This window comes from Emys orbicularis, chromosome 24 (genome assembly GCF_028017835.1).
Source record: "Emys orbicularis isolate rEmyOrb1 chromosome 24, rEmyOrb1.hap1, whole genome shotgun sequence".
NCBI classification, from domain to species: Eukaryota; Metazoa; Chordata; order Testudines; family Emydidae; genus Emys; species Emys orbicularis.
In genome coordinates, this window is record NC_088706.1 from 311,791 (window position 1) to 339,506 (window position 27,716).

General features: G+C 43.9%; 1 protein-coding gene across 1 annotated transcript in view; it reads right to left on the bottom strand.

Moving 5' to 3' along the window:
• The window catches only part of RANBP3 (RAN binding protein 3), a 184,507-nt gene that overhangs the window by 81,174 nt on the left and 75,617 nt on the right, over nt 1-27,716 (bottom strand). Inside the window, exons 6-8 of the mRNA XM_065422006.1 lie at nt 10,419-10,484; nt 9,055-9,147; nt 8,157-8,266 (exon numbers count right to left, since the gene is read on the bottom strand). Coding sequence (XP_065278078.1) covers nt 8,157-8,266; nt 9,055-9,147; nt 10,419-10,484 — 269 coding nt within the window. The remainder of the gene's footprint in view (nt 1-8,156; nt 8,267-9,054; nt 9,148-10,418; nt 10,485-27,716) is intronic.

The following is a 27,716-nucleotide window of genomic DNA, read 5'->3' on the forward strand; positions in this document are numbered from 1 at the left end:
AGGTACAAGCTAAGGGGACACAAGTTGTTTTAATATTAAGTTTAAATACCATAGAAAAACTGGGTTTTGTACTGGCAGAGCCAAACTCAATAAACCTTTCAACTGAGTTATGTGAGAAAACAGATTAATCATCAACATGTATATGAAAAGCTGTTACCGCTGATCAATGGATTTTAAGCAAGGAGGTAGCTACACCCATAATTTTTAGGTTTAACAAATATTCTATAATATACTGATTAGGAGCTGAGATCGGATCAACGTTTTTATCAGAAGCCCATAAAACAAACTTCTTCCATGTCAAGGTCATAACACTTTCTACTAGACTGTTTCCTAGAATTAAAAACACACTGTACCTCAACAGAACAAGACTTTTCTAAATCAGTTAAAGTACTGCTGCCCATGCCATTAGATGCAATGACTGGAAGCTGGATGAAAGACTCTCCCGTCCCTGCTGGGACAATAGGTCCACTGTCACCAGTAGCATCTTATAATTCCCTTTGGACAGGAGAAGTAAGTTGATATACATTGTTGTCTTGGACATACTGGAGCAATTTTGAATAATTTTGGTGGAATCCTGCTTTAGCTTCTTTACTACCTTTAACATTAGTGGGAAGGGGAAAACTCAGACAGTACAACTATGGCCCACTAAGGAATGCACCTGTCACTGACTGTGAGCCCACTCTTAAATAAGGACACTTGGTATTGAATCTGGTGGCAAAAAGACAAATGTCTAGAAGCCACAAACGTTGAAAGTGTCCTTAGTCACCAAATCTTTTACTCACCACTTGTGCATCTGCGTGGAATCCCTGCTCAACGAACCCACAACCTCACTACGAGCTCCCACTACATGTAAGGCAACTGAGTATCATACACCAATCACACAGTTTTATTGCCTCCTTGCAAAGAGGAGACAAAACAAGCTCCTCTCTGTCTGTTCACTTAATACATTGATGACATATTGTCCATAGCAACTTGGACTACTGAGTTCTGCATTTGTGGGAGGTACAACTTGAGACCTAGAAAGATAGCTCTCAGACCTAACACATTTATATGTAAAAGGGATTCCTAGCGATTCTTAAGGCCTCAAATTAATAAACTGTTTAGATGTGCCCCCCTAACCTAGTTTCATCAGTTTCATTATTTTTGATACCTTTGTATCATGTCCACTCTTAATCTCCCCTTTTCCAAACTAAACATACCCAGTTCCTTCAGCCTTTGTTTGCTCGTATGGCTGCATTCCATCCCTTTGATCATCTTTGTCACTCACCTCTGGATCCTCTCCAGTTTCTCTACATCCTTTCTATACGTTGATGACCAAAATTGGACACAGTACTCCACCTGAGGCCTAACCAGCGCCAAGTAGAGCGGTACAATCACCTCCCATGGCTTGCATGCTGTCCCTCTGTTAATGCAACCTCAAATTGCACTTGCCTTTTTTTTTTTTTTTTTTTTTTTTTTTTTTGGCAACAGCACACTGTTGACTCATGTTGAGGTTGTGATACACCACAACTCCCAGATCCTTCTCAGCAGTGCTGCTGCCAAGCCAGTTATCCCCCGTTTTGTATGAGTGTATTTGGTTTTTCTTCCCTAAGTGTAACAGCTGACATTTTGTCTTTGCTGAATTTCACTGTGTTGTCTATAGCCCAGTTCTCCAATCTATCAAGATGCCTCTAATTTAGGTCTATCCTCCAAAGTGTTGGCAACCTCCCCCTAACTTTGTCTCATATGCAAATTTCATCAATATGCTCTCTATTCCTACATTCAGGTAATTACCACCACCAGACCCAGAACAGATCCCTGTGGAACCCCACTTGAGACCTCCCTCCCAACATCATTCCATTAATAGTTACTCATTGTTTGCGGTTATTTAACCAATTATATATTCGCGTAATAGTAATTTTGTCGAGCCTGCATTTCTCCAGTTTACTTATCAGAATGTCATGTGGGACTGTGTCAAAAGCCTGGCTGAACTCCAGGTATAATATGTCCACTGCACTGCCCCTATCCACCAAACCAGCTACCTTGTCAAAAAAGTAAATCATGCTGGTTTGACAGGATTTGTTCTTCGTAAATCCATGCTGGCTGCTAGTGATTACCCCTTTGTCCTCCAGGTATTTGCAAATTGAATGTTTTATAGATAGCTCTAGTCCAGCCATTTTAATCCGGCTCTCAAGCTCCCGCTGGGGAGCGGGGTCTGGAGCTTGCCCCGGTCCGGCACTCCAGCCAGAGAGTGGGGTCGGGGGCTGCACTGCGCAGCTCCCGGAAGCAGCGGCACGTCTCCCCCTGGCTCCTATGTGTAGGGGAAGTCAGGGGGCTCCACTCCGCACGCTGCAGCTCCCATTGGCCGGGAACCACATCTGGCCACGCCTCTGCGTAGGAGCCGGGGGGGGAACATGCCACTGCTTCCGGGAACTGCTTGAGGTAAGCGCCACCCGGAGCCTGCACCCCTGAGCCACTCCCGCTGCACCCCAACCCCCTACCCCAGCCCTGATCCCCCTCCCGCTCTCCAAATCCCTCGGTCCCAGCCCAGAACACCCTTCTACATTCCAAACCCCTCAGCTGGAGCCCTCACCGAACCTCCCCCCCCAACTCCGAGTCCCCTCCCACACCCTGAACTCCTCATTTCTGGCCCCCCTGCACCCCAACCCCAATTTCGTGAGCATTCATGGCCCGCCATACAATTTCCATATCCAGATGTGGCCCTCGGGCCAAAAAGTTTGCCCACCCCTGCTCTAGTAGCTTCCCAGGTATCAAAGTCAGGCTGACTGGCCTATAATTCCCCAGCTCCTCCTTTTCCCCCTTTTAAAAGTAAATGCATAATGACGAAAAGGGGAAGGGAGCTAAAAATCAATTGCATTAAAAAGGCAGAAGAAAAAGCACAGGGCAGTCTGCAAAATATCCTTGACACCTGTATACAAATGCAAGGAGTATGGGGAACAAGTAGGATTAACTGGAAGTCATGGTATATGAAAATATGACTTAATTAGCATTATGCAGACTTGGTGGGCCAACTCCCATGATTGGAGTACCAGCATTGAGGGATATAACTTGTTCTGATAGGATGGGTGTGGAAAAAAAGGAGGAGGTGTTGCGCTGTACGTCAAGAGTATATCCACTTGCTCTGAGGTCCAAGAGGAAGTGTGCAACAGACCTACTGAGAGGATGAGGATAAAAAGGGAAAAAGAATAGCAGCAATGTTATGGTGGGGGTCTATTATAATGAGGAAGAAGAAAGAGATGAGTCATTCTACAAGCAGGTAACAAGATTAGCTAATACACATGAGCTAGTATTAATGGGAGATTTTAACTTCCCTGATATCTGTGGGAAGACTATTACAGCAAAACATAATATGTCCTGCAAATTCTTAGCATGTGCAGGGAACAATTTTTGGATCTGGTTTTGACCAACAGGGATGAATTGGTCGTGAACGTGAAGGTGGTCAAGAATTTAGGAGGAAGTGATCATGATCTGATAGAAATCAAGACCCTATGGAAAGGAGGACATGAGAACCACAAAACAAGGACACTGGACTTCAGAAAGATGGATTTCAACCAGCTCAGAGAAATAGTAGGCAAGGTCCCATGGAAAATACCAGTTAGGAAGAAAAGATGTAATACTGGAGGCTCAATGACAGTGTCTTTCAAGCGCAGTAAGAATAAGTGGGAGTTGGCCAGTATGGCCAAGGTATCCATGATGGCATGTGCCAATCCTGCCAATTGCCTCAATCTTGCATAATCTCTGCTTTATACACAGGCTCTCTCAGAGTACTCATTAGAAAAAGAAAACCATGGCTCAAGGGAAGAAGTTGAACTTCTGAAAACATTTCCAGATCCTTTTCAGAATACAAATCCAATCCCAGATCCGATAATGAAACAATAGGGAATATAACTAGAGGTCTACTAAAATCGCAGAGAAACACCACAATTTTTGCAGGTTGGTCACGGCATAAATAGCAAATTTCACAGATGTGTAACAGTCTGCAGAAGAGAAGAATTGGGGGGGAGGAGGGGAGATTTGATAGCTGATTTCAACTACCTGAAAGGGGGTTCCAAAGAGGATGGATCTAGACTGTTTTCAGTGGTAGCAGATGACAGAACAAGGAGTAATGGTCTCAAGTTGCAGTGGGGGAGGTTTAGGTTGGATATTAGGAAAAACTTTTTCACTAGGAGGGTGGTGAAGCACTGGAATGGGTTACCTTGGGAGGTGATGGAATCTCCATCCTTAGAGGTTTTTAAGGCCCAGCTTGACAAAGCCCTGGCTGGGATGATTTAGTTGAGGTTGGTCCAGTTTGCAAGTTATTTGGTGCCTTGGGATCCTTAGCCGGATCTGGCTCAGATGGAGGGGTTAAGAATTTCTGAGCTGGATTGGAGGACTTTGCCATCAAAAATTCAGTTGACTTCGAACAGGAGATCGATGCCGAAGCCTTTACCACTGTTGTCTTCTTGGATCTGTAAATACTCTGAGTCCATTTGGGTCTCTTATCTTTTCCTTCAGATCCCTTCAAAGATTCAGAACCCTTCAAAGATTCCGATCCCAGAGGCTTGGCAGACAAGGTGTTTTTGTAGTATGAGGGCCTGAGGTCTATTTTGCCTCTCCTTATGGGTCCAATGACTGAACATGCTACAAATAGCACAATGTGAAGGAGAATGTCTGTTCCCATGGCATTTAAGGCACCTGACGTGTGTCAGACACCAGGAAAACTGAGGGACATAATGCACATCTTTGAAAACTTTTAAATCTTCAGCTTTGCCATCAATGCCACTACTGTGCTCTCTGGAAATATTTTAAAACTTCTCTAAAACTTACTCTGAAATCCTAACACTAAAACAATAAGCTATAATGATTAACTAGCCTAACAAGGTATAGAAAGGCACTTTGTTCAAAGCTATGGATCCAAGCGATGCAGAGAGGACACATTCATCTGCTGCTGGAAGGAACAGAGGTGGCAGCTGGCACTATGCCACCTTTTAGAGCCATGGGAACATGTTGGAACACTGAAGGGAGAGGTAGGAGGAACACATGAGCACTCTAACAGGTGCTGCTACCAGAAGATTCCACCATCCAACCTGTACCTGTCGGCACATCCTAAGAGTGGGAATGTGCAGAGGACACAAAAAAGAACAAGAGCCTGAGCACCCACATCTGCACCTGTAGTCCCCAGACCTCCCTCCACCTCTGAATTCTTCCATGATTTCTATTCATATGCCTCCCCACTCCTGCCGTGACCCTCATGCCCCCTCATCATCTGCATCTCTCCTCCATAAACAACTTTTTGTGGTTCCTATGGTTTAACTGCAGTAGATCTGTTGTCCTCTGGGCCCTTCCCTTGACCCCTTCCACACCCTTCACCTCTCTCCATCCCCTACTTTCCCCCCATTCCCATAGTTTCCCCCCATTCCCACAGTATTCTTCCCAGCAAGTATGGATTGGACGAATGGACTATATGGTGGATAGAAAGCTCCCTAGATCGTCGGCTCAAAGGGTAGTGATCAACGGCTCGATGTCTAGCTGGCAGCCAGTATCAAGCTGAGTGCCCAAGGGGTCTGTCCTGGGGCCGGTTTTGTTCAACATCTTCATTAATGATCTGGGATGACGGGATGGATTGTACCCTCAGCAAGTTCACGGATGACTCTAAGCTCGGGGGACAGGTAGATATGCCGGAGGATAGGAATAGGGTCCAGAATGACCTAGACAAATTGGAGGATTGACCAAATAAAATCTGATGAGGTTCAACAAGGACAAGTGCAGAGTCCTGCACTTAGGATGGAAGAATCCCATGCACTGCTACAGGCTGGGGACCAACTGGCTAAGCGGCAGTTCTACAGAAAAGGACCTGGGGATTACAGTGGATGAGAAGCTGGATATGAGTCAACACTGTGCCCTTGTTGCCAGGAAGGCTAACAGCATATTGGGCTGCATTAGTAGGAGTATTGCCAGTATTGATCAAGGGAAGTGATTATTCAGCACTGGTGAGGCCACATCTGGAGTACTGCATCCAGTTTTGGGTCCCCCACTACAGAAAGGTTGTGGACAAATTGGAGAGACTCCAGTGGAGGGCAATGAAAATTATTAGGGGGCTGGGGCACATGACTTACGAGGAGAGACTGAGGGAACTGGGCTTATTTAGTCTGCAGAAGAGAAGAGTGAGGGGGGATCTGATAGCAGCCTTTAACTACCTGAAGCGGGGTTCCAAAGAGGATGGAGCTCAGCTGTTCTCAATGATGGCAGATCATAGAACAAGGAGCAATGGTCTCAAGTTGCGGTGGGGAAGGTCTAGGTTGGATATTAGGAAAAACTATTTCACTTGGAGGGTGGTGAAGCACTGGAATGGGTTCTCTAGGGAGGCGATGGAATCTCCATCCTTAGAAGATTTTAAGGCCTGGCTTGACAAAGCCCTGGCTGGGATGATTTAGTTGGGGTTGGTCCTGCTTTGAGCAGGGGGTTGGACTAGATGACCTCCTGAGGTCTCTTCCAACCCTGATCCTCTATGATTCTCAGCAACATTTTACATTCAACCGTTTAATGAATGTGTTTAAGCATTTAAAATATAAGCATCTATAAAAACACTTTAAATGTGTATGGGACAGGAAACTGGGGTGGAGGGAAAAGCTGGGGCATTGGTTTAGTTAGTAGGGTTGATGAAGGAAGCTGTGCAGTAAGGAATCTTGTTTCTCAGGCTCTCTAGTTCTGTCCCTAACAAATCCATGGCCAGGCTTTCATTCAAGCTCTCTCCGTGCCTTTTTCCCTCTTCCCCAGCTTCCCACTAAACTGATAAATTTGGCCAGCAGAAGATGCAGTCAGACTGACCTTGTAAGGTCCACTGGACTCAGGATCCTCTGGTGAGCTGCATGACAGTTGCCACAGGCAGCAGTGCCTCTTTCATAGAGAAGCTTCACTTCTCATGCGATATTTACATTAAAGCTTTCTACCCCTCTTGCCCCGTGACTTGCACACAGGGCAAAGAAAGGGAGACATCTGCAGGCAAAGCAGTACGAGAAGCATATAGTCCAACTCCGAGAAGGTGGCCCTCTCCCCATCAGGCTGGCAAATCTATAGTTCATACAGGAGACCCAGCCCAGTAAACCTCACTAAATCTCTGGCTTTAAGATTAAGATTAAGCTTGATAAGTTTATGGAGGGGATGGTTTGATGGGATAACATGATTTTAGTCAATAAGTCAATAACATGCCATCGCTGGTAATTAGTATCGATGGTCAATGTGGGTCTGGCTGGAGAATCTTGCCCGCATGCTCGGGGTTCTGCTGATCGCCATATTTGGGGTCGGGAAGGAATTTTCCTCCAGGGTAGATTGGCAGAGGCCCTGGAGGTTTTTCGCCTTCCTCCGCAGCATGGGGCAGGGGTCGCTTGCTGGAGGATTCTCTGCGACTTGAAGTCTTTAAATCATGATTTGGGGACTTCAACAGCTGAGTCAAGGGAGAGAATTATTCCAGGAGTGGGTGGGTCAGCTTTTGTGGCCTGCATCATGCGGGAGGTCAGACTAGATGATCATAATGGTCCCTTCTGACCTTAAAGTCTATGAGTCTATAAGTTATACTTAGGCTTCTGTCAGCAAACTTTATCAGATCAGTGGGATGCAGCTGGTGATGTGTTGGGGTTGCAGCAGACACCAATGGGGAGGCGCATCACTTAAGAGATAGACCCTAACCATTCTATGTTAGGAACAGAGACACCTGGGCAGTGGATCCAACCAGGCAGCTATTGAGGACAGAATTCGTCTGTAAGAAATGCACTGTTCTACTAGCATCTTTGAGGAGGGGGGGAAGGAATCCATTGATTATGATTATGCCAAAGGGTACCTTCTTAATTAAGAATGCTTGGATTCAGTAAGCCTTTAAACAAGTATTCTCTAAATAGCACCGATTTGTATTGCACTCATTAGAAATACGAGGGGAGGGATAGCTCAGTCGTTTGAGCGTTGGCCTGCTAAACCCAGGGTTGGGAGTTCAATCCTTGAGGGGACCATTTAGAGATCTGGGGCAAAAATCTGTCTGGGGATGAGTCCTGCTTTGAGCAGGGGGTTGGACTAGATGACCTCCTGAGGTCCCTTCCACCCTTATATTCTAAATATTCTAAAACAACATTCAAATGAGAATTTACAGAACTGCGACTGATCATCTAAATCACTGTCAAACTCACCTGGTCTTCAGCGTCAGAAACTTTCTGTGTTGTGTTACTTAATGATTCTGATGTGGCTGCCACTGCAGAGTCTGGTGGGATGTTTACACCATTGGTCCCACTGCTGGGAACTGTAATGAAAAATGTTATATGCTGAAGATTTAGAGGGACATCCAAAAGGATATTCAGCTTTTGAAAATAATATGGAAAATTGCAGTTGGAAAATTTCCAACCCACTAGAGCCCCTAAGAAGCTTTAGAAGTCAGTAGCATTAAGAGTCTAACATCATTCACCTCCTACATTCCCAGAAGGCTAAAAAAAAAAAAATCAATTTGGAACCATTATAAAATGTGTTTATAAAATGTTTAGTGTGAAAATTCTACATACTTAAATTCGACCTATACTCTTCCTTAGCATTTTATAAGATCAATTTCATAAAGTATATACACTTAAAGTCTTATAAAATGAGGAAACTGTTTTACTAAGGCCCCAAATCATGCAATTATGAAGCAAGTACATGACTCAATTACTTAATGTGTTTTACTCATAAAGTTAATTATATTTTACACCACCAGACTCCAGGGTCTGTGGCTATGAGACAAACATACTACTCAGGTTCTGGAGACAGACAATGCCTCACAGTTCACCCAAGATGCATTTACTAAACAAACACTGCGTATCTCATTGTGTGTTGTTTCTTATGTGACAGTTGTATTTCACCCTAATGACTTCCAGGTTCCTTTGAAACCGAGTGAAATCTGGAAGACATTAAACAAAGAAAAAGGTCACTCTGAGGAGAAACAAAATTAACCTCAGAGTTACAGGTCTGTTGCCATTTTGGTTCTCTTTCCCAACATCACTATACATACATGATCAAAATGCATGGACTATTATAGAGCAATAGAGGAATGTGATTTACCCATTTGTGAAAAAGCCTTAGGCTGTGGTGCTTGTAAAACTGCAGGGCGTAGTACACTTCGTTGCTGTTCCTTAGGTTTCTGGCTTGGGAGACCTAAACATGAAAGCAAACTTTTCCAGGACCCTCAAGTACATTAACTGCAAAAATCAACATCATCTCAATCTTCTCCTTCAGTGTTTCTGAGACAATGCAAGATTGAAGTGGCACAAAGTTCAAATTATATCATACTTGTCCCCTGGAAAATACATTTTCCTGCCCCCGCTCCCCCAAATTAATTCAGAAAGGGTAAGATTACTGTTTTATTCATAGTCTTTAGACAGTTCCTTAATGCATTCTGCATTTTCCCACTAAAAGCTACATTAAAAGATTAAGACAGAATAAAAGCCAGAAAATTCAGTTAAGAGTGAAGTGCAGAGAACATGCATTCCCAGCTGTATCTATGAAAGCCATGCACAGCTCCACACACTAGGTCTTATTCTTCCCTTTAAATTCTCTTACAGGTTGTGGAGGGTGAAATACTTTTCATGGCCTGTAAACTGAAACTTATTGAAAACACTAATCTAGCATATTGTTCCATTTAATCCTGACCGGCTCTGGGGGTCAAACTGATCTTTTTGGAATTCTATAAAACAACACAATATGCTACAGTTCTTCCATTCACATCTGGACCTTAAAAAGTCTATTAGGAACCCTCCCACACCACCCCACTCCACCCCACCGTTCCCCTCCCAACTGGATCAACTCCAGAAGTCTATGGAAATTCCTGATCAGTTAGGGTTTCTCCTCAGAAGTAAAAAAAGGAACACTTGGTCCATTAAAATGTTATGAAAAAATTGTCACCTTTAACATTAATATTTTACTTGTACTGAAAGAGAGTCATTTTCCAAAGTATCCAAAAAGATGTCCTGAATTTGGATAGAGGCTAAGGAGACTGCTAGATATACTGACTGCCTCCATCCTCGTACACATGCCCTAATTTTGATTTGTATAAATTGGCTTTTGAGCACTAGAAGAGAGCAAAACAAAACATGAGAAAGCAATAAGCTTTGGTAATATTTTACAAACTCCCATTTGTACTGAGAATGAAACAGTTTAAGTTACAAATCATGGCTTCCACTAACACAGAGCAACAGTTTTATTTCCTTAAACTCCTATGGTAATTGTAACAGCACTGCTCTCTCTGTCACATACTTACATATACAAAACAAATTTCTTAACTTCAGTGTTCATGCAATAGAAGATGATTTTTTTAAACAGGAACTAGAATCCTTCCGATTTGGAAGATTAGTTTGAGGAAATTCCTGAATAAAACGAGGTCCTCATTTAATGTGCTTTTCCTCTGCCTCAGAAAATATTAAACCTACCTGCGCTGGGTGCCTGGCCATGGATAAGTGTTGGTGGTTTCAGCCGGAATCCACTGCTCTTTTCCTCTAGAAGTACAATACAAAATATAAGAACAAAGGTTCTCAGAGACATGTAGCCAAAACAGGGGACCAAGCAGAATGCAAAGAATTAAGCACTCTGACAGCAGACAACAGAGAAGGTACTTTCAGAGACAAGCCACAGAGCGCTCACACTTTTCTCAATGTAATGCCCACCAGCAGCAGAAATACCTAATATAAAAAGAAGGGGGGTGCAGGGAGGGATAGCTCAGTGGTTTGAGCATTGGCCTGCTAAACCCAGGGTTGTGAGTTCAATCCTTGAGGGGGGCCACCTAGGGATCTGGGGCAAAATCAGTATTTGGTCCTGCTAGTGAAGGCAGGGGGCTGGACTCTATGACCTTTCAGGGTCCCTTCCAGTTCTATGAGATAGGTATATCTCCATATATTTAATGCTGCAAAATGGGTTTTTTCCCAAATTGAAGGAGGGTATCTTGTTTTCCTCAGTAAGAAATACAGTCTTAGCTTCCACTGAACAAGACAGTAAAATTAAATCAAGAGGGCCAAATTATGAGTTGTTTCCAGATATACATTTTAAATTGTATTGTTTTAAGGAAAATATAATCAGATTTTTCGTTGTGTTGTAAATCATGGAGTTCCCGGGCACAAAAAAATAAAAATGGATACTTATTAAGAAACAAACAGATGCTTTAACCAAGTAGAGTGATCAGACTAAAAAGTAAAACTGAAAGCATGGCAAAATCCAACAGCAGCTACCATTAAAGAACATAAGATATTATACTGTTGACGGGATATACTTGAAAGAGATGCAAGCAAGCAGCGTATATCTACTTGGTCTCCCTGAGTGGGGAAAAAAGGAAGGGATATCTGAGGTCCTTTATTATATTGGGTTTAGATGCCTTTAATGAACCAGTCTTAACTGAGGATTATAGAAATAGTTTAAGGGGACAGACCGGTAATGAGGAAGCAATATGGGACAATGTTTGCTCACTATCATAGTGAACAGAACCCCCCCCACACACACACACACACTTATAATCTATTCACGTGTCAAGCTTTCCTGTTACAGAAGGCCTATCCTTAGCCATGCCCCCAGCACAGAGGCAACAATACTTGTACAAGTAGCCTGTACAGGACATTTTGCTGTGAATAGTCTTTGGTTTCTGCAGCCCCACTTTGCTGAGATACAGTTTGCTAAAACACTACTATATGAGGAGGAAAAAGATCCTTTTTGAGGGATCAGAAATGGAACTAGAAAATGAAGAACACCGAAGTAATCCAACGAGCATTAGAAGCACAAAAGACTAACAAATTTCCAACACTATGAAGGCAATTACCCCTTTGGTGATGGAAGGCAATGTTTATGTTGAACCAGAATTCTACAGAACACTTGGTTTTTTATTTGTCTATGGCATCAAGCTGTATCTACATTAAAATAAAAGCAATCAAGTTTCATATTTCAGGGCATAAATTAATTGCTTGTGAGGTGTCAAGAAAATCTCTCACCTTGACTAACCTGGAACATTGTACAATAGGTTAGGAGATATACCAGGGAGTGAGGGGGTTACTTAACTTTCAAGCAACAGATACTGGAGGCTGGACAGTACACTTAGCAGACCTGATGTTTAATCCTACCATGGAAAATTCTAGGTCCCCAAGAACTTCCATTTACTCATTACATTAACCTCCCTACCTTCCTCAACACAAGCCAATTTAAGACTTCAGACCAGGGAGCTAAGGAACACCAGGATTTGTATTAATTCATTACATACAAAATAGTTGCAAGAAAAAAAAAGGTAAAAACCCAAAAGACGTCATTCATTTTCCATCACCACTTCTAGGGTAAGTGACTAATGTAATAATGCATCAAAGGAGAGGAATGAGAGAGGAAATATTATTTGTTACTTATATAGACGTACAGATACCTGCTTCTATCAAAATGCTTTATCCATCACAAGCTCAGCAAAATACTCCCATCTCTCAGATTCTGAACACAAGGGCATTTATCTATTAACTTAGTAAAGGTCACTCTGGGACACATCAATGGTCCAAGTAGTCTCTGGTGGTTATTTATAGTCACTACCATAGGAGGAGGAAAAACCCACACCCAATAGCCAGCAGGCCAACTGCACCTTCTTAGAATATTACACACTTTTTAGAAGAATAAGTTTTACCCATTTAAAGAGATTTCACTGAACAAATCTTTTTTCTAAACAAAAAGAGTTGCTCAAGGCAAATCTTCCCTAAATTAAACTACTAAAATAAACTCACGATTGCATAAAGCAGGGAATTTACATACACAAGGACTCTGTTCAGCTCTCAGAGCAGTGGCCTCAAGACAGGATGCACTGTTCCCTCCTCCAGAAAGACTTCTTAAAAGGGACAGTTGTGTTTCATGATGTGGAAAGGAAAGGAGCAACAGACACGTTCAATTAAATTGAAAAGATATCTCTTCAGCCAAGTTAAAAGGAGACAATTTAAAAAAATGATTTAATAGTGTCAGCCTGCCAGGAGCTGGTAGAGAGACAGCACAATTAGCCCCCAGAGAAAGGCGGTATCCCCAGGCTGCCAGGAGCAGGACATATTATGAAGGCAGAACAATCAGCTGTTGGATGTCAGGGACCATAATGGGGTGGTCTGACTTAGCAGTGGAGTCATGGCTGCAGTCGGGAGTAACACCAAAAATCAAAACCAGAGTAAAAAGCCACTCCAAGGATTAAAACAGAGTTGGAATCAGAAGTCATGCCAAGGGTCAAAGATGGAGTCAGTAGCAGGGGTGAGGGAGAGAAAGCAGGAACCAGGAATAAGGAGCAGGGCGAGGTAGCAGGAGCCAGGAACAAGAAGTAAGAGGCAGTGCCTTGATCTCAGGGGTCTAGCCAGCAACAGGCCTAGCAACTAGTTGCTCAGAGAACGGGTGGGACAGGAACAGGAAGCTTTATATCTGGTGGTGTCCAATCAACAGTCTGTTGCTAGTCAGTGGGTGTAACCTCTGGTGGCGGGTATTGTTCCTGCTGTGGAGAGCTGCTGGTGCTACAGTGTTGTTAATGAGCCGCGGCTGGAGAGGCTTGGAGCTCTGGTGTTAGCTACACCAGCAGAGTGCAGCTTGCTGATTTAGCAGACCTCAATGTTACTTATAAAGAAAGACCACAGGTTTTGTTTGGTGGCAAAGGCATTTGGCCAGGTTTATGGTTGACAAAGCATGGTACTAGTTCCCCATAGGAGCTACAGGTACACTAACATTTATGCCCAAGACACGGTAGCATGCTGTTCAATCAACATACCAGGATGCTGTCCCCTAGACAAGTGCAGAGATGTCCCTTCTATGACTTTTATTTTTTAATACAATGATACAAATAAGTTACGTATTATATTTTATCATGGGTGGAGATTGGGGGCACTGCCCCCCCCAACTGGATACAACACAGAGGCAACATGTGAGGGGCCCCCAGATTTCTCCCTTGTAATTGGTCCTGCTTCCTACTTGAGGAGAAATGTTCAGGGGGAGGGGAGCAGTGACGCCAGGAGCTCTGTGCCTGCTGGGCGGTTCCCTCCTCCATGATCCATGTAAGAGAGCAGCTCCTGATGACTCTCAGCACAGCCCACAAGGGGAAACAGACTGGCAGGCACAGAGCAGCTGGCACTGCTTCTTGTCCCCCCACCCCATTGGGGGGGGCATGGCAGTGACACACGGCACTCTGCGTCTGCCGGTCAGTTTCTCCACGTGGACTGTGTAAGGGGAGGGCAGGAGAGCAGCGGCCTGCACAGCAGAGCTTGGGACCGTTTTCAATAAGAACCAGGCGGCTGAGCTGCTTTCCAACCCAGGTGAGTGCTCAGCTGTGCCGCTATAGCGCATCTGGGAAGGATGCTTTAAGCCGATGGGAGAGAGAAGCTCTCCCGCCAACATAGCGCCGCCTACACAGGGAGTTAGGGTCAGTATAACTATGTTGCTCAGAGATGTGGATTTTTCACACCCTGAGTGACGTAGTTTTACTGCAGGAAGTGTGTAGAGTAGACCTTGCCAAAGATTCGTATTGACTTCAATAGAAATTAGATCAAGCACCTTGAGAAATTACTCTAAAAACCTATCGCAGGGATAACATTTACTATTAGATTCTATAGGAAGATGTAAAACACCTATGGAAAATTGACTGTGACCTTTACAAGTTTTAACTTGAGTAAAATATTATTCTGTTTTAACTTAGAGTAAAATAATTTGAAGGACCTATCTAAATCCGAGAACATCTAACCAAAGGGAAAAAGACTATTCCTTATACATAATATAAAAATACTGTATTCATCTTTAAGATAATGTTTATGTATCTCTAAAATCAGGGAGACATGATTCAGAGTTACATGAAAGTGCTCAGTTCTGTTCATTCAAGAATTTGTTTTTATTCTAATGTTGATTTTTAAGTGGTAATGGGTAAACATGGCAAATAGTTAAAATAAAAAAATAAGGGTGATGCAATCACAAATACAGTTTACGTTCATTATTTAAAGTACACTGTAATTTAACTACCGCTAACAAATCGGTAAATCTAGAAGTTAGACCTATACGTATTAAGCCTCTTGCGCCTGCCCCCCTCCCTCCCCGCCCAAAATAGAAGTGAAACTACGCCTATGTATTTTATATGCTTTTCGTTATTATTCTGTACCTGCTAGTTTAAACAAATCATTCTCATCCATTCTCCCATCATTTCCTTTTTATTTTACAAGGGGTTTGTGTGTGTCTGTACCATCTCCTAAAAATGTGTTTATGCCGTTACTTTAAAACTCTGTTTTTGTACTATCCTCCCAGGTTTAAAACGTGCTTAATTGGTTAACTAATACCTAGTGTGTTCTATTCTGCCAAGGCCAGGCCTACTCTAGTTCACAGCCTTTGGTTCATACTGTTAGTTATGCCTAGGGCTCCAGCAAGGCCTATAGGAGGCATTGACTATATTTCCCATATCTGGCCCTGTAGTGCAATGGCACAGAGGCTAAGTAAAAGCTTTACCAACCCTACAGGCCTGGGTTCAAGACCTGTGTAATCTGATACCACTGCCCTGTCTCAGGATGGTCCCTGTGGAAGGCCTGTACTTTTGCAGAGGCATGCATGTGATGAGCTGGCTCCCAAGAGCATTCTTCAGGCCCATAGCCCCCCCAGATCAGATACTACAGGCATTTGTGAACCCAGGGTGTTGCATACTATGTACTTTTCATGGTCTCAGACTTGAACCTGGAGTGGAGGTGTTGCACACCAGCAGGGGAAAGGATGGTCAAGGAAAGAATTCAGGAGGGAGACATGGAATACTGGATGGATCTTCCAAGATCTAAGGAGCTGTAATTCAAATGCCACCAGATTGATCTACCGAGTCATGAAGAAAGGCCCTGCATATTGATCATCTTATCCAATTTATGCAAAGGTCGGCTGGCATTCAGGTATTTTGTGGACAGCCACACTTTCTGGCCTACTTCTATAGGCAGGGCTTCTTGGCAGTGTTTGTCAGCATGGCGTCTGTAAGCCATCTTTGCTGCTTCCAAGTGCTCTTTTAGCTTGGCTTGAGTTTCATGAATGGCCTGTACAAGACTGAAGGCAACAGGAACTGTTGTGGGTGGGGGAGCGGAGGAGTAGAAGCGTGGATTAAAACCACACTAGAAGGGACTGGATCAGACTGAGACATGTTTTGCATTGTTATAAGTGAATTCAGCAAGCAGAAGTAATGCAGTCCAGTTATTTTGACAGTCGCTCAGAAGCAGTACAGGTTCGAGCTGTTTGAGCTCCTGGTTGATGCACTGTGACCAGCTGTCCAACTGGGGGTGATGGCCGGTGGATGCATGGGGCTTGACATCTTGAATACAAAACCTGGATATAAACTGGGAGCCACAGTCCATTGTAAGATGGCTGGGAAAGCCATGAAGGTAGAACGTGTGTGTAATTAGAAGGCATGCGGTAGTTTCCGCAGTCAGGAGACACACGCATGGTACAAAATGGGCCATTTTGGTGAGTTGGTCCATGATAATCAGTATTGTGTTATGCCCTTCAGATTCGGGTAGTTCCGATATAAAAAAAAATGAAAAACAAAAGGCCATAATAGCTGCCAAGTGCACTTTAATGGAGCTTAGAGACAACTCTGTCTTTTGCAGTTCTAGGATGTAATCAAGTATATCTGAAAGCAGAGTGGACACAGGTGAAAGATGTCTTAAATCACACCAGTGGCTGAATCGCATCCACTTCTGCAGGTAATTATTACAATGTTTTCTATGTAATACTCTTCTTACTTCTTCAGAACAGGCTGTTTCTTGAAGAACCCCAAGGCTGGGATGAAGACTTTGACCACCGTCCTCAGACAGAAGATGAGGGACAGACTGTAAGGTGATCAGTTGACAGTGAGCTGGATGAGGTAAGGGAACCATGTCTGTTTTGGCCACGTGGGGACCACCAAAAGAACCCTGTCCTTGTCCTTTCTTATTTTGATCAGCTCCCTGCAGATCAGAGGAGTTGGAGGGAATGCATACAGGAGACCTTAGCGCCTAGGAAGGAGAAAGGCATCTCCCAAGGAGCAGTGACCCATTCCTCCTCTTGAGCAGAACTGGAAGCATTTCTTGTTTTTGGCCATGGCAAATAGGTCTATTTCTGGGAAGCCCCAACATCAAAATATATGGCAGAGTAAAGGGATCTATCTCCGATTCGTGATCCTGTGTGAAGCACCTACTCAGCATGTCTGTGGTGATGTTTTGCATGCCCGAAAGATAAGCTGTTGAGACGCTGATATGATTTTGAATGCACCAATTTCAGTCTTACTGCTTTGGAGCAGAGGGAGAGCAACCTCGCAGCTCTGACAGTTGATACAAAACATGCATGACATGTCGTGATCCTCATGCTTAGCAGCAGTCCATGATTAGCAGCAGAAAATGGAAACAGGCATTCCTGACTGCCATGAGTTCCAGGAGATTTATGTGTAAAGTAGTCTCAAGAGGTGACCACCTGCCTTAAGAAGTCAGAGTGCCTAGATGGGTTCCCCATCCCAGTAGGCATGCATCTATCATTAGTAGTAACATTAGAGAAGGTTGAGCAAAGGGTATCCCCCTGTGCAGATGTTGTGAGGGTCCTTCAACCAGTTGAGAGATCTTTTCACACCCACAGGCGTCAAGACTAGTTTATTCAAACTCTGTTTGTTCAGCAAATAAACAGTTCTTAGCTGCCCTGGGAGGCAACGCATGTGAAGTCTTGCATGTTATAAAACTACGAGTTGCTCTATGGCCCAACAGCTGGAGACAATTTCCCATGGGTATTTGGGGGCTGATCTGGACTGTAGTGACTAAATTGGCTAGGGCTGCGAACCTCTGCAAAGGGAGGTATGCCTTGGCTGGTACCAAGGTAAGCTCCTATGAACTCCAAACTTTGCACTAAGGTTAAGGTGGACTTTTGTATGTTTAATAGTAATCCCAATTGCTGCTGCAAGAGTTACCATCTTGAACTTCTGAATATTTACAAATCTGTTGAGTAATCTTAGATCTAAAATGGGTGTCCATCCGCTGTTCTTTTTCGGAACCTGAAAAGTACTTGGAATAAAAACCCTTCCCTCTGTGTTGCATAGGAAGTGATTCTATACCACCCAAGTTCAGGAGGGGTTGTATTTCCTGTCATAGAAGGTGTTCCTGAGACGGGTGCCTGAAAAGGGACAGGGAACGGGGGTGGGATGGCAGGAGGGAAGTAAAGTGGTTGGAGTATCCTGTTGAAATGATCTCCAAAACCCACTTGTCCATAGTTATATGTCCCCAAGCCCAGCATAAGTGAGAAAGGAAGTCTCTGAGGTGATGGAGACATGCAGATTGTTGCAGCAAGTCTGAGTGGGGATGGTAACTCAGCACCTCAACCACCCTGTCAAAAGAGATCTCGTCCCATTCAGTCTGGGACTTATTAAACTTTCTTTTTTTGTGAAGGGGTGTAGATTCCCAGAGAACACGTCTTTTAAAGTATGTAGAACCTAGTCAGTCTTATCTGCGAACAGCTTCGATCCATCAAAAGGAAGGGCCTCAGCTATATTTCCTTAAGAAATCCCGAGAGCTGAAGCCAGGAGCCCTCCTCATGACTACTGCCACAGAAACACAACGAGCGGCTGTATCACAGCATCCAGAGAGTCCTGCAGTGATGTTCTGGCCATCAGCTGACCCTCTGCAATGATCACCTGAAATTGTTCCACCTTCTCTGGAGGAAGATACTCAGTAAAGGAATTAAACTTCACATAGTTAGTATGGCTGTTTTTCATCATGAGGTCTTTGTAGCTGGCAATCCTAAATTGTAGAGTAGTCAATGAAGAATATGACGTACAGCCATATAAGTAACGCTGCTTTTGGTTTTTGCCATAAGGAATCAATTCAGCATGGTGCTGTCTTCCACATTTGTTAATAGTGTTGACCACAAGGGAGATGGGGGAGGGATGCAAAAATAAAAATTCCAAGTCGTTAGAGGGAGTATATTTTTTGTCCACCCTCTTACATGTAGGCTGTATTGTGGCAGGGGTATGCCAAATTATTACTGCAAGGTCTAGCAGAACCCCGTTAATACGTAGTGCAATGCAGGAAGATGACATATGCAGAATGTTAAGCAGCTTACGCGGTGACTTCATAACCTCTTCAAGTGGAATTTGTAAGGAGTCTGATATCCTTTTAGTGAAGTCTTGGAACCATTTGAAGTCATAAGCCAGGGATGGTGGAGAAGGCGTAACAGCTTCATCTGGGGATGAGGAAGAGATATTAGATGTTGGAATGACCTCCTTGTCCACTATCGCTTCCTGCTCTTCAGAGGTCTCGTCCTGTGGATCAGGCACCGTAAAGAAAGACGCTAGTGGGGATTGTTTGCCCTTCTCCTGGTGAGACACACTAGTGGTCCTGGAGAATTGTCAATGATAAACTGCCCAGGGATCCCAGTATGGCCAATGAGATGTTGCATACGGCATGGGTGAAGGCACCCAAGAGTGTTCATACCTGCAGGATGGAGCATGAGGATGTCTCTTACGGGGATGTTCTGACTCCCTTGTAGCTTTTAGAAAAGAAGGTCCCCTGATAACGGAAGGGAGAGCCCTGGATGAAAATCTGGGAAACTGATGAGAAGTCCACATCATCTTCCTCATCATCATCACTAGGTATGGGTGGGACACCTGTAAAGATAGGTGGAGACTCTGTCAGCACTAGGTGAACCTCCAGGGATTGAGAGGTTCTTGGTACCAAGAATGGGTCAGTGCCAAATAAAGGAGATTCAGGTGTCTCTATTACTGGTAAATCCTGAGGGAATCGAAACTCTTGCACTACCGAAACAATGGTCAGTACTGAGCAGGTCGCCTGGACAGAAGTAACCGTGGAAGAAGGAGATGAAGGTATCGAAGGTCTTATGCGCTCCAATGAATGACCAGTAGGTGTTAGTCTACCATGTCCTTGGTGCCTAGAACTTTGTCACCACAGAAGACCAAACGATGTCAGTACCAGTTTAGAAGAGATGGTCTTCTCCATGCTGCTGCGATCACCAGATGGTACCAATCTTCCACAGCCAGAATCCTTAAGAGTCCTTGGACTTGGTTGGTGCTCATGATATATGAGGAACCTGAAGCCTCGTGGGTACCCAGTTGGAGAACAGTACATGCCAAAGTGGTTGCCGGAACCAGAGACTGTCCCTTTGAGGTAGATTCACTACCAAGGGGGCTTGAAGACTGCATCCTAGAGTTCTTTTGAGAGGATTCCAGAGACTTCCTCTTCAATGCTCTAGGGAAGTGCTGCACCAAGGAGGTCGAGGCAGTCGACTTGCTCAGAGACAACTGTACGGGGAGGGCCCCCTGGGGTAAGAAGCAGGTCGGAGCAAACTGTCCATCATGAGGAGACGTAGCTTAAGTTCCCAATTCTTTCAGGCTCTTGACTTTAATGGCAAGCAGAAATTACACTTTTCGGGGAACATGAGACTCCTCAAGGCAATGGACAAACCAGGAATGCCCACCACTCACCAGGCTTGCCTACCAGCACAAAAGGTAGTGTTTAAGACTTGGTTGCATGCCTTCCAAGCATTTAAGTTCCGCTGAGGGGAGGAAAAAAAATGGAGAAAGGACAATGATCCTTACTAAAAACTATAACTATGTGTGTGTTTTAACTTTATAGAATTACAATAATTAATATAAAAGCTAACACTAAGTACTAATACTAACTAGTAGAAAAGAGAAAAAATACAGTTGAGGTAAGCTCAACTCTGACATTGCTAAGGCTCAGTCTCAGGCAGTGGTGGTTTAAAAGGAACTGAGGGCAGTTCACCCGCACAGCTCCATATAGCCATGATGCAGAGCACAAGGCAGGGTAGAGTGCATGCACGGACCGAACAGGCACCACTACCCAAAATCTCCAATCAAAAGCACACACGGCACATGCAGACTTGAAGTGGAGCACCCATAGGGACGTTACTCCAGGAAGAGCTTCCCGGTGTTCCCCAATCACCACTTTCAGTGATGTGCTTTCCTGTGTAACTGGGCCAGACCCCAAAGGTGATCCATCTACTGTTTCTACAAGATCCGGGATAACCTTGGGTTGTACTGGAAGATCGAGGACCTGGGCCATGGAAAAATCCATATAATTCTCACCCACTCCTGAACTGATCAAGGCCCATACCATGGGGAAGGCCTGCTTGACCTGCAGGATCCACAGGTGCAGGGGAATATGTAGAACTGGAAATGAAGAATTCCTGGTTTAACAGTCTCAGGGTTTCTCCCTCATGGTACGCAGGCTGGGAACCCTGATTGGGTGTGGGGGTATTCTTTTCCCTATCATCAGGTTAGCAGGGGTTTTGACAGGGCATGTGGATGTAGGACTTGCTAAAGGCCTAGGCATAACTAACAGTGTGAACCAAGGCTGTGAACCAGAGTAGGCCTGGCCTTGGCAAAATAGCAATGAACCAGGTATTAGCTAACAGCAAGTAAGCACATTCCTGACCTGACAGGATGCTACAGGAACACCTAGAGCTCTCAAGTAACATCAGTTAACCCATTCTTACGTGAAGATACAGGAACACAGTGACCCCGAATAAGATAAGGACAGGATGACAGGATAATGGATAGGGATATTTTGTTTGAACTAGCAGGTATAAAGATATGGGCGGTAACTAAAGATGTCAGGAATGTAATACATAACTTGTTTGTAACAATGTCTAAAAGCAGAAGTAATAGGAGGGGCACCTTTATCCAGCCAAGGGGGAAAAAATAAAATAAAATAAAATAAATAAAATAAATAAAATAAATAAAATAATGGAGATATCCTATCTCCTAGAGCTGGAAGGGACCTTGAAAGGTCATTGAGTCCAGGCCCCTGCCTTCATTAGCAGGACCAAGTACTGATTTTGCCCCAGATCCCTAAGTGGCCCCCTCAAGGATTGAACTCACAACCCTGGGTTTAGCAGGCCAATGCTCAAACCACTGAGCTATCCCTTCCCCTGGTGCATCCTGGTGCATTAACTGAGCGGGTACCATTGTCGTGGGCATGCATGTGTTAGTGCACCTGTAACCACAGTCAGGGCCCTAATACCATGCTTCGGCAACAATAAACCTGCCCGAGTGCCTTCGCCACTGAACCAAGCCTGTGGTCATTCTTTATGAGTAACATCAAGGTCTTCTGAATTAACATGTGGCACTATCTGCTAGTGCAGCTGATATTGGAGCTCCAAAAAACAGTAACAATGCTGCAGCAGCAACAACATTCCACAGCACTTAACAGTGGATACCACATGCCCTGCTCCTCCACAATAGAAGCAGAGGGTCTCCTGTTTTCTACACTCTCACTCACCGGAGAATAGGTGGGACTGTACTGTGTTAGTGTGAACGGACTCAAACCAGGCAGAGCTTGCTTGGGCTTGAGCCTTAGGTAAGTGCAGAAGGTAGGTGGAACCCTTTTACGTTCCAGTTTCTTCGCAAAGACAATGCCAAAACTGCTGGAGAAGTGCGGCCATGTTCCAGGCGGTATCTATGGCCAAGCATCAGAACTGGGTGACAAAAGGGGCTGACTCCTGCACTTAGGAAGAAAGAATCTCATGCACCACTACAGGCTGGGGACCGACTGGCTAAGCATCAGTTCTGCAGAAAAAGACCTGGGGATTACAGTGGATGAGAAGCTGGATAGGAGTCAGCAGTGTGTCCTCGTTGCCAAGAAGGCCAACGGCATATTGGGCTGTATTAGTAGGAGCACTGTGAGCAGATTGAGGGAAGTGATTATTCTCCTCTATTTGACACTGGTGAGGCCACATCTGGAGTACTGCGTCCAGTTTTGGTACCCCCACTACAGAAGAGATGTGGACAAATTGGAGAGAGTCCAGCGGAGAGCAACGAAAATGATTAGAGGGCTGGGGCACATGACTTACGAGGAGAGGCTAAGGGAACTGGGCTTATTTAGTCTGCAGAAGAGAAGAGTGAGGGGGGATTTGATAGCAGCCTTCAACTACCTGAAAGGGGGTTCCAAAGAGGATGGAGCTAGGCTGTTCTCAGTGGTGGCAGATGACAGAACAAGAAGCAATGGTCTCAAGTTGCAGTGGGGGAGGTCTAGGTTGGATATTAGGAAACACTATTTCACTAGGAGGGTGGTGAAGCACTGGAATGCGTTTACCTAGGGAGGTGGTGGAGTCTCCTTCCTTGGAGGTTTTTAAGGCCTGGCTTGACAAAGCCCTGGCTGGGATAATTTAGTTGGTGTTGGTCCTGCTTTGAGCAGGTGATTGGACTAGATGACCTCCTGAGGTCTCTTCCAAACCTAATATTCAATGATTCTATGACTCCAGAGTTTGACAAAGCTTTCATACAGCAGAGTCTGCCATGCAGGATTTGTGAGGGTCATTGAAAAATAGTAGCAAACGCTTGTACAGATAAGTCCCAGTTGGTCAACATTGAGTGATCCTGCTCTAGAAGGGGAGAGACCTATGCCAGCGCTATCCCAGTAAGCAGACTCAGCATTCGATGCAATTTACTTGATTGTGACATACTCCTTGGGCTAGAGCATAAACAGAAGTCTGCACTAGGTAAGGAACCCATGAAACTTATTGTAGGCATCATTATATATTTCCAGCAGAGGGACTCTGGGGCTGGTCAACCAAGCTAGCATCGTAAGGGCAGACAAGTGGGTACCCACAGCTGCTCCAAGTGCTGGAGCTTGCTCCAGCAAGGAGCGATTTCTCATCTGTAGCTGTAGCGCTTGGTCCCTCAGTTTCAGGTTTTCATCCTATAGAGAGGGGCAGTCTGCTCCTGCAGACTCACAGGCCCCTGGGGCAACAGTGGGGCAAGCGCCCTGGAGGTGTCCAAGAGGATTTGAGCAAGCTGCTAGAGTCTCTAACAGAACAGTCTGACCTAATGGTCAGAATAAGGGGTGGAGTCAGGGTTACAATTGGGAATCATGCCGAAGATCAAAGCCAGAGTCAGAGTCCAAAGCCACACCAAGGGTCAAATGTAGAGCCATGTCAAGAATTACGTCAGAATTGGAGTCAGAAGTCACACCTAGGATCAAAGAAGGAGTCAGCAGCAGGGGTCAGGGCAAGGAAACAGGAACTAGGAGCAGGACATGATAGCAAGAGTGTGGAACTAGGTATGGTAAAAGGAACAAGGAGCAAGGCAAGATAGCAGGAGACAGGAACAAGGAGTAGGAGCCAAGCAAAGAGGCAGGGAGTTGACGTCGGAGTTCTAGGCAGCAACAGTACTCGTGAGTTGTTGCTCGAACAAGTGGTGGGACAGGAACAGGGAGCTTTATACCAAGTGGTGTCCAATCAGCAGTCTGCTGCTAGTCAGCGGGTGTAACATCTGGTGGTGGGGCATCAGCTGCAGTTTCATCTGACTGCAGCACAGTGCGTAAATCTCCCACTAGACAACTCCGCAGGCCTGGGTTCCAGACCCGCAGTGCCTGACAATAGAGATGGCAAGAACCTTTGCTGGTAACCACAAGTAGAATTTTTAATAGATTAACTGAAAGAAGCGACAAAGAGTCCCGTGGCACCTTATAGACTAACAGACGTATTGGAGCATAAGCTTTCATGGGTGAATACCCACTTCGTCAGACGTATTCACCCACGAAAGCTTATGCTCCAATACGTCAGTCTATAAGGTGCCACAGGACTCTGTCGTTTTTTACAGATCCAGACTAACACGGCTATCCCTCTGATACTTAACTGAAAGAAGAATCTAGTTCTCCTCAGAGAATTATAAAAATGCATGTGTTCTGAGGGGAAGAAGTGCAAAAGGGGGGTTGGGGGCAAGGCAGCATGGACGTTTACCACGATCAATTTGTTGTGATTTTGCACTTCACCATTCTGCAAATTGTGTATGACAAATGGGAAGGAAAGTACAACGGAAACAGTAACATAGCAATAAGGCTAATGGGGCAGTGGGTATTATGGAGGTTGCAGAAGTCACCCTATGCTTTTGAGTTGGGTTAAGTGTTAAGAAGTTTCATTCTGCTCTTTACTATGGAGGAGCTGGTGAGGGCTCCATCATTAAGATTCAGTTTTGTACTTAAAGCAGGGATTCAACATCTCTGTTATGAATAAAGAATACACTGATCTTCTCCAATACTTACTGTGAGTACAGAATAAGTTTACTAAGAATTTGCAAGTAAATTTGTTAGTTGATGAATCAAAACTAATTATTTTAAAATGACAGGTTTCAGAGTAGCAGCCGTGTTAGTCTGTATCCGCAAAAAGAACAGGAGTACTTGTGGCACCTTAGAGACTAACAAATTTATTAGAGCATAAGCTTTCGTGGGCTACAGCCCACTTCTTCGGATGCATATAGAGTGAAACATATATTGAGGAGATATATATACACACACATACAGAGAGCATGAACAGGTGGGAGTTACTTACAATTACTGTAGCCCACGAAAGCTTATGCTCTAATAAATGTGTTAGTCTCTAAGGTGCCACAAGTACTCCTGTTTTATTTTAAAATGGGTTCTTTAAGAAATTTAGCACCTCAGGCCCTTGTCTCATCTCGAATGGTTTCAGTAACAGAGTAACACTATCTCTTCAAATTTCCTATATAGTTAAAACTCACTGAAATCTTCTGCATAGGCTAAATTTGAAGAATGTCCTGTAGTGATCCCATGAAGGTGGAAGACAAAATCTAATTCAACATCAGTTATATCTAATCTACGACCATGACCACTTAAAAATTTATCATCATTTTATGGTTATTTAATGGTGTCATTAAAGGACAGAGTTAAGATTTTACATGTGCCATATCTTAAAATGTTTTCCTACAAGTGTAACATTAACTCTGAATTTCCTGAGTTTATAGGTCTTAGTTTAGGAATAAATACAACCTTTAGTCAAAATTACTAATCTGTAACCACAATTTTAACTCTATCTTGATGTAGTGTTTGTCTGAGAATCTTCATTAGGAGTGATTTCAAATGGCGCTGGACCACAAACGCCGTGGCTACACTCAAAACTTCAAAGCGCTGCCACGGGAGCGCTCCCGCAGCAGCGTTTTGAAGTGCGAGTGTGGTCGCGTGACAGCGCTGGGAGAAAGCTCTCCCAGCGCTGCAGGTACTCCACCTCCACGAGGGGATTAGCTGGGGCACTGTTTACACTGGCGCTTTACAGCGCTGTAACTTGCTGCGCTCAGTAGGGTGTTTTTTTCACATCCCTGAGCGAGAAAGTTGCAGCACTGTAAAGCGCCAGTGTAGCCAAGCCCAAAGACTGTTTGGGTGCATGTGTATACACTTCCACTCTACAGCTGGGGAAGTGCTAAAGATAGCACATGCTGTAAGTTATTGCAGAAGTAGGCAAGGTCCCTTGTTCCAAAGGGAGGAAAGAACTGGGGCTGTGGTAACTGTCTGATCCACTGAAAAGAAAAAGAACAGGAGTACTTGTGGCACCTTAGGGACTAACAAATTTATTAGAGCATAAGCTTTCGTGGGCTACAACCCACTTCTTCGGATGCATATAGAGTGAAACATATATTGAGGAGATATATATACACACACATACAGAGAGCATGAACAGGTGGGAGTTGTCTTACCAACTCTGACAGGCCAATTAAGTAAGAGAAAAAAGAACTTTTGAAGTGATAATCAAGATGGCTCAGTACAGATATCTCCCCTTGTAAGTATTTTCACACTTGCTTCTTATCAAACTGTCTGTACTGAGCCATCTTGATTATCACTTCAAAAGTTTTTTTTTCTCTTACTTAATTGGCCTCTCAGAGTTGGTAAGACAACTCCCACCTGTTCATGCTCTCTGTATGTGTGTGTATATATATCTCCTCAATATATGTTTCACTCTATATGCATCCGAAGAAGTGGGTTGTAGCCCACGAAAGCTTATGCTCTAATAAATTTGTTAGTCCCTAAGGTGCCACAAGTACTCCTGTTCTTTTTGCGGATACAGACTAACACGGCTGCTACTCTGAAACCTGAAAAGAAAAAAGTGAAATTAAAACCATCTTCTAAAGACATTTTAAAAAGTCACATAAGGCTAAATTAAATTCTATTTTCAGTAATGAAATGTTTGCATGATTTGTGGGTTATGTTATATTTGTAACCGTATACAGCTGACATGACAACAGGCTATTAAGCTAGTAAGATAACAGATACAAAACCTGAATCATACCACCTTCCATTGTACAAAACAATGACATACTCGAAAATGACATATTCCACTTCACCTGAAGTTCAGATGGATTGCAAAGTGGGAACTGTAAATAAACAGTTTATATCTGCAAGCCCCAGAAAACAAACCATCTATAATGACTGATAAAAACAATCTACTTATGAGGGGAGATGAGCTTTAGCAGCTAATTTACATTCTTTCATCTAAGGGCTTAATTTTAAAATGTTAATTAGCCCGCTCTAGATCACAAGCACAAGGCATAACAGCTTGCTGAAAAAGGCAAAGAGATTAGGAAGCTCACCTGGTTCTGAGTCAGAATTTCCTGCAGAAGGTTCACAGAAGCTTGATGGCATAAAGACATTGTTCTTTGTTACTGTAGTCAAGAAAAAAGTTACTAAGAAAAAAACCACACATACATACACAAGAGATTAGTTTCCCTCATTGTAAAGTCCCGCCCTTCAATATAATAATGGATCAGCTGATACTGAACTCAAATAAAGAATTAAACAAGGGTAACACATAATTAATGCCAATCAACATAAGTTTAATGGAAAACAGACTCTAACAATATTTTTTGATGGTAATACAGATTTGGTTGATAAAGATAATAGTATTGATGTATACTTAGACTTCTATAAAGGCATTTGACTTAGTACTGCATGACATTT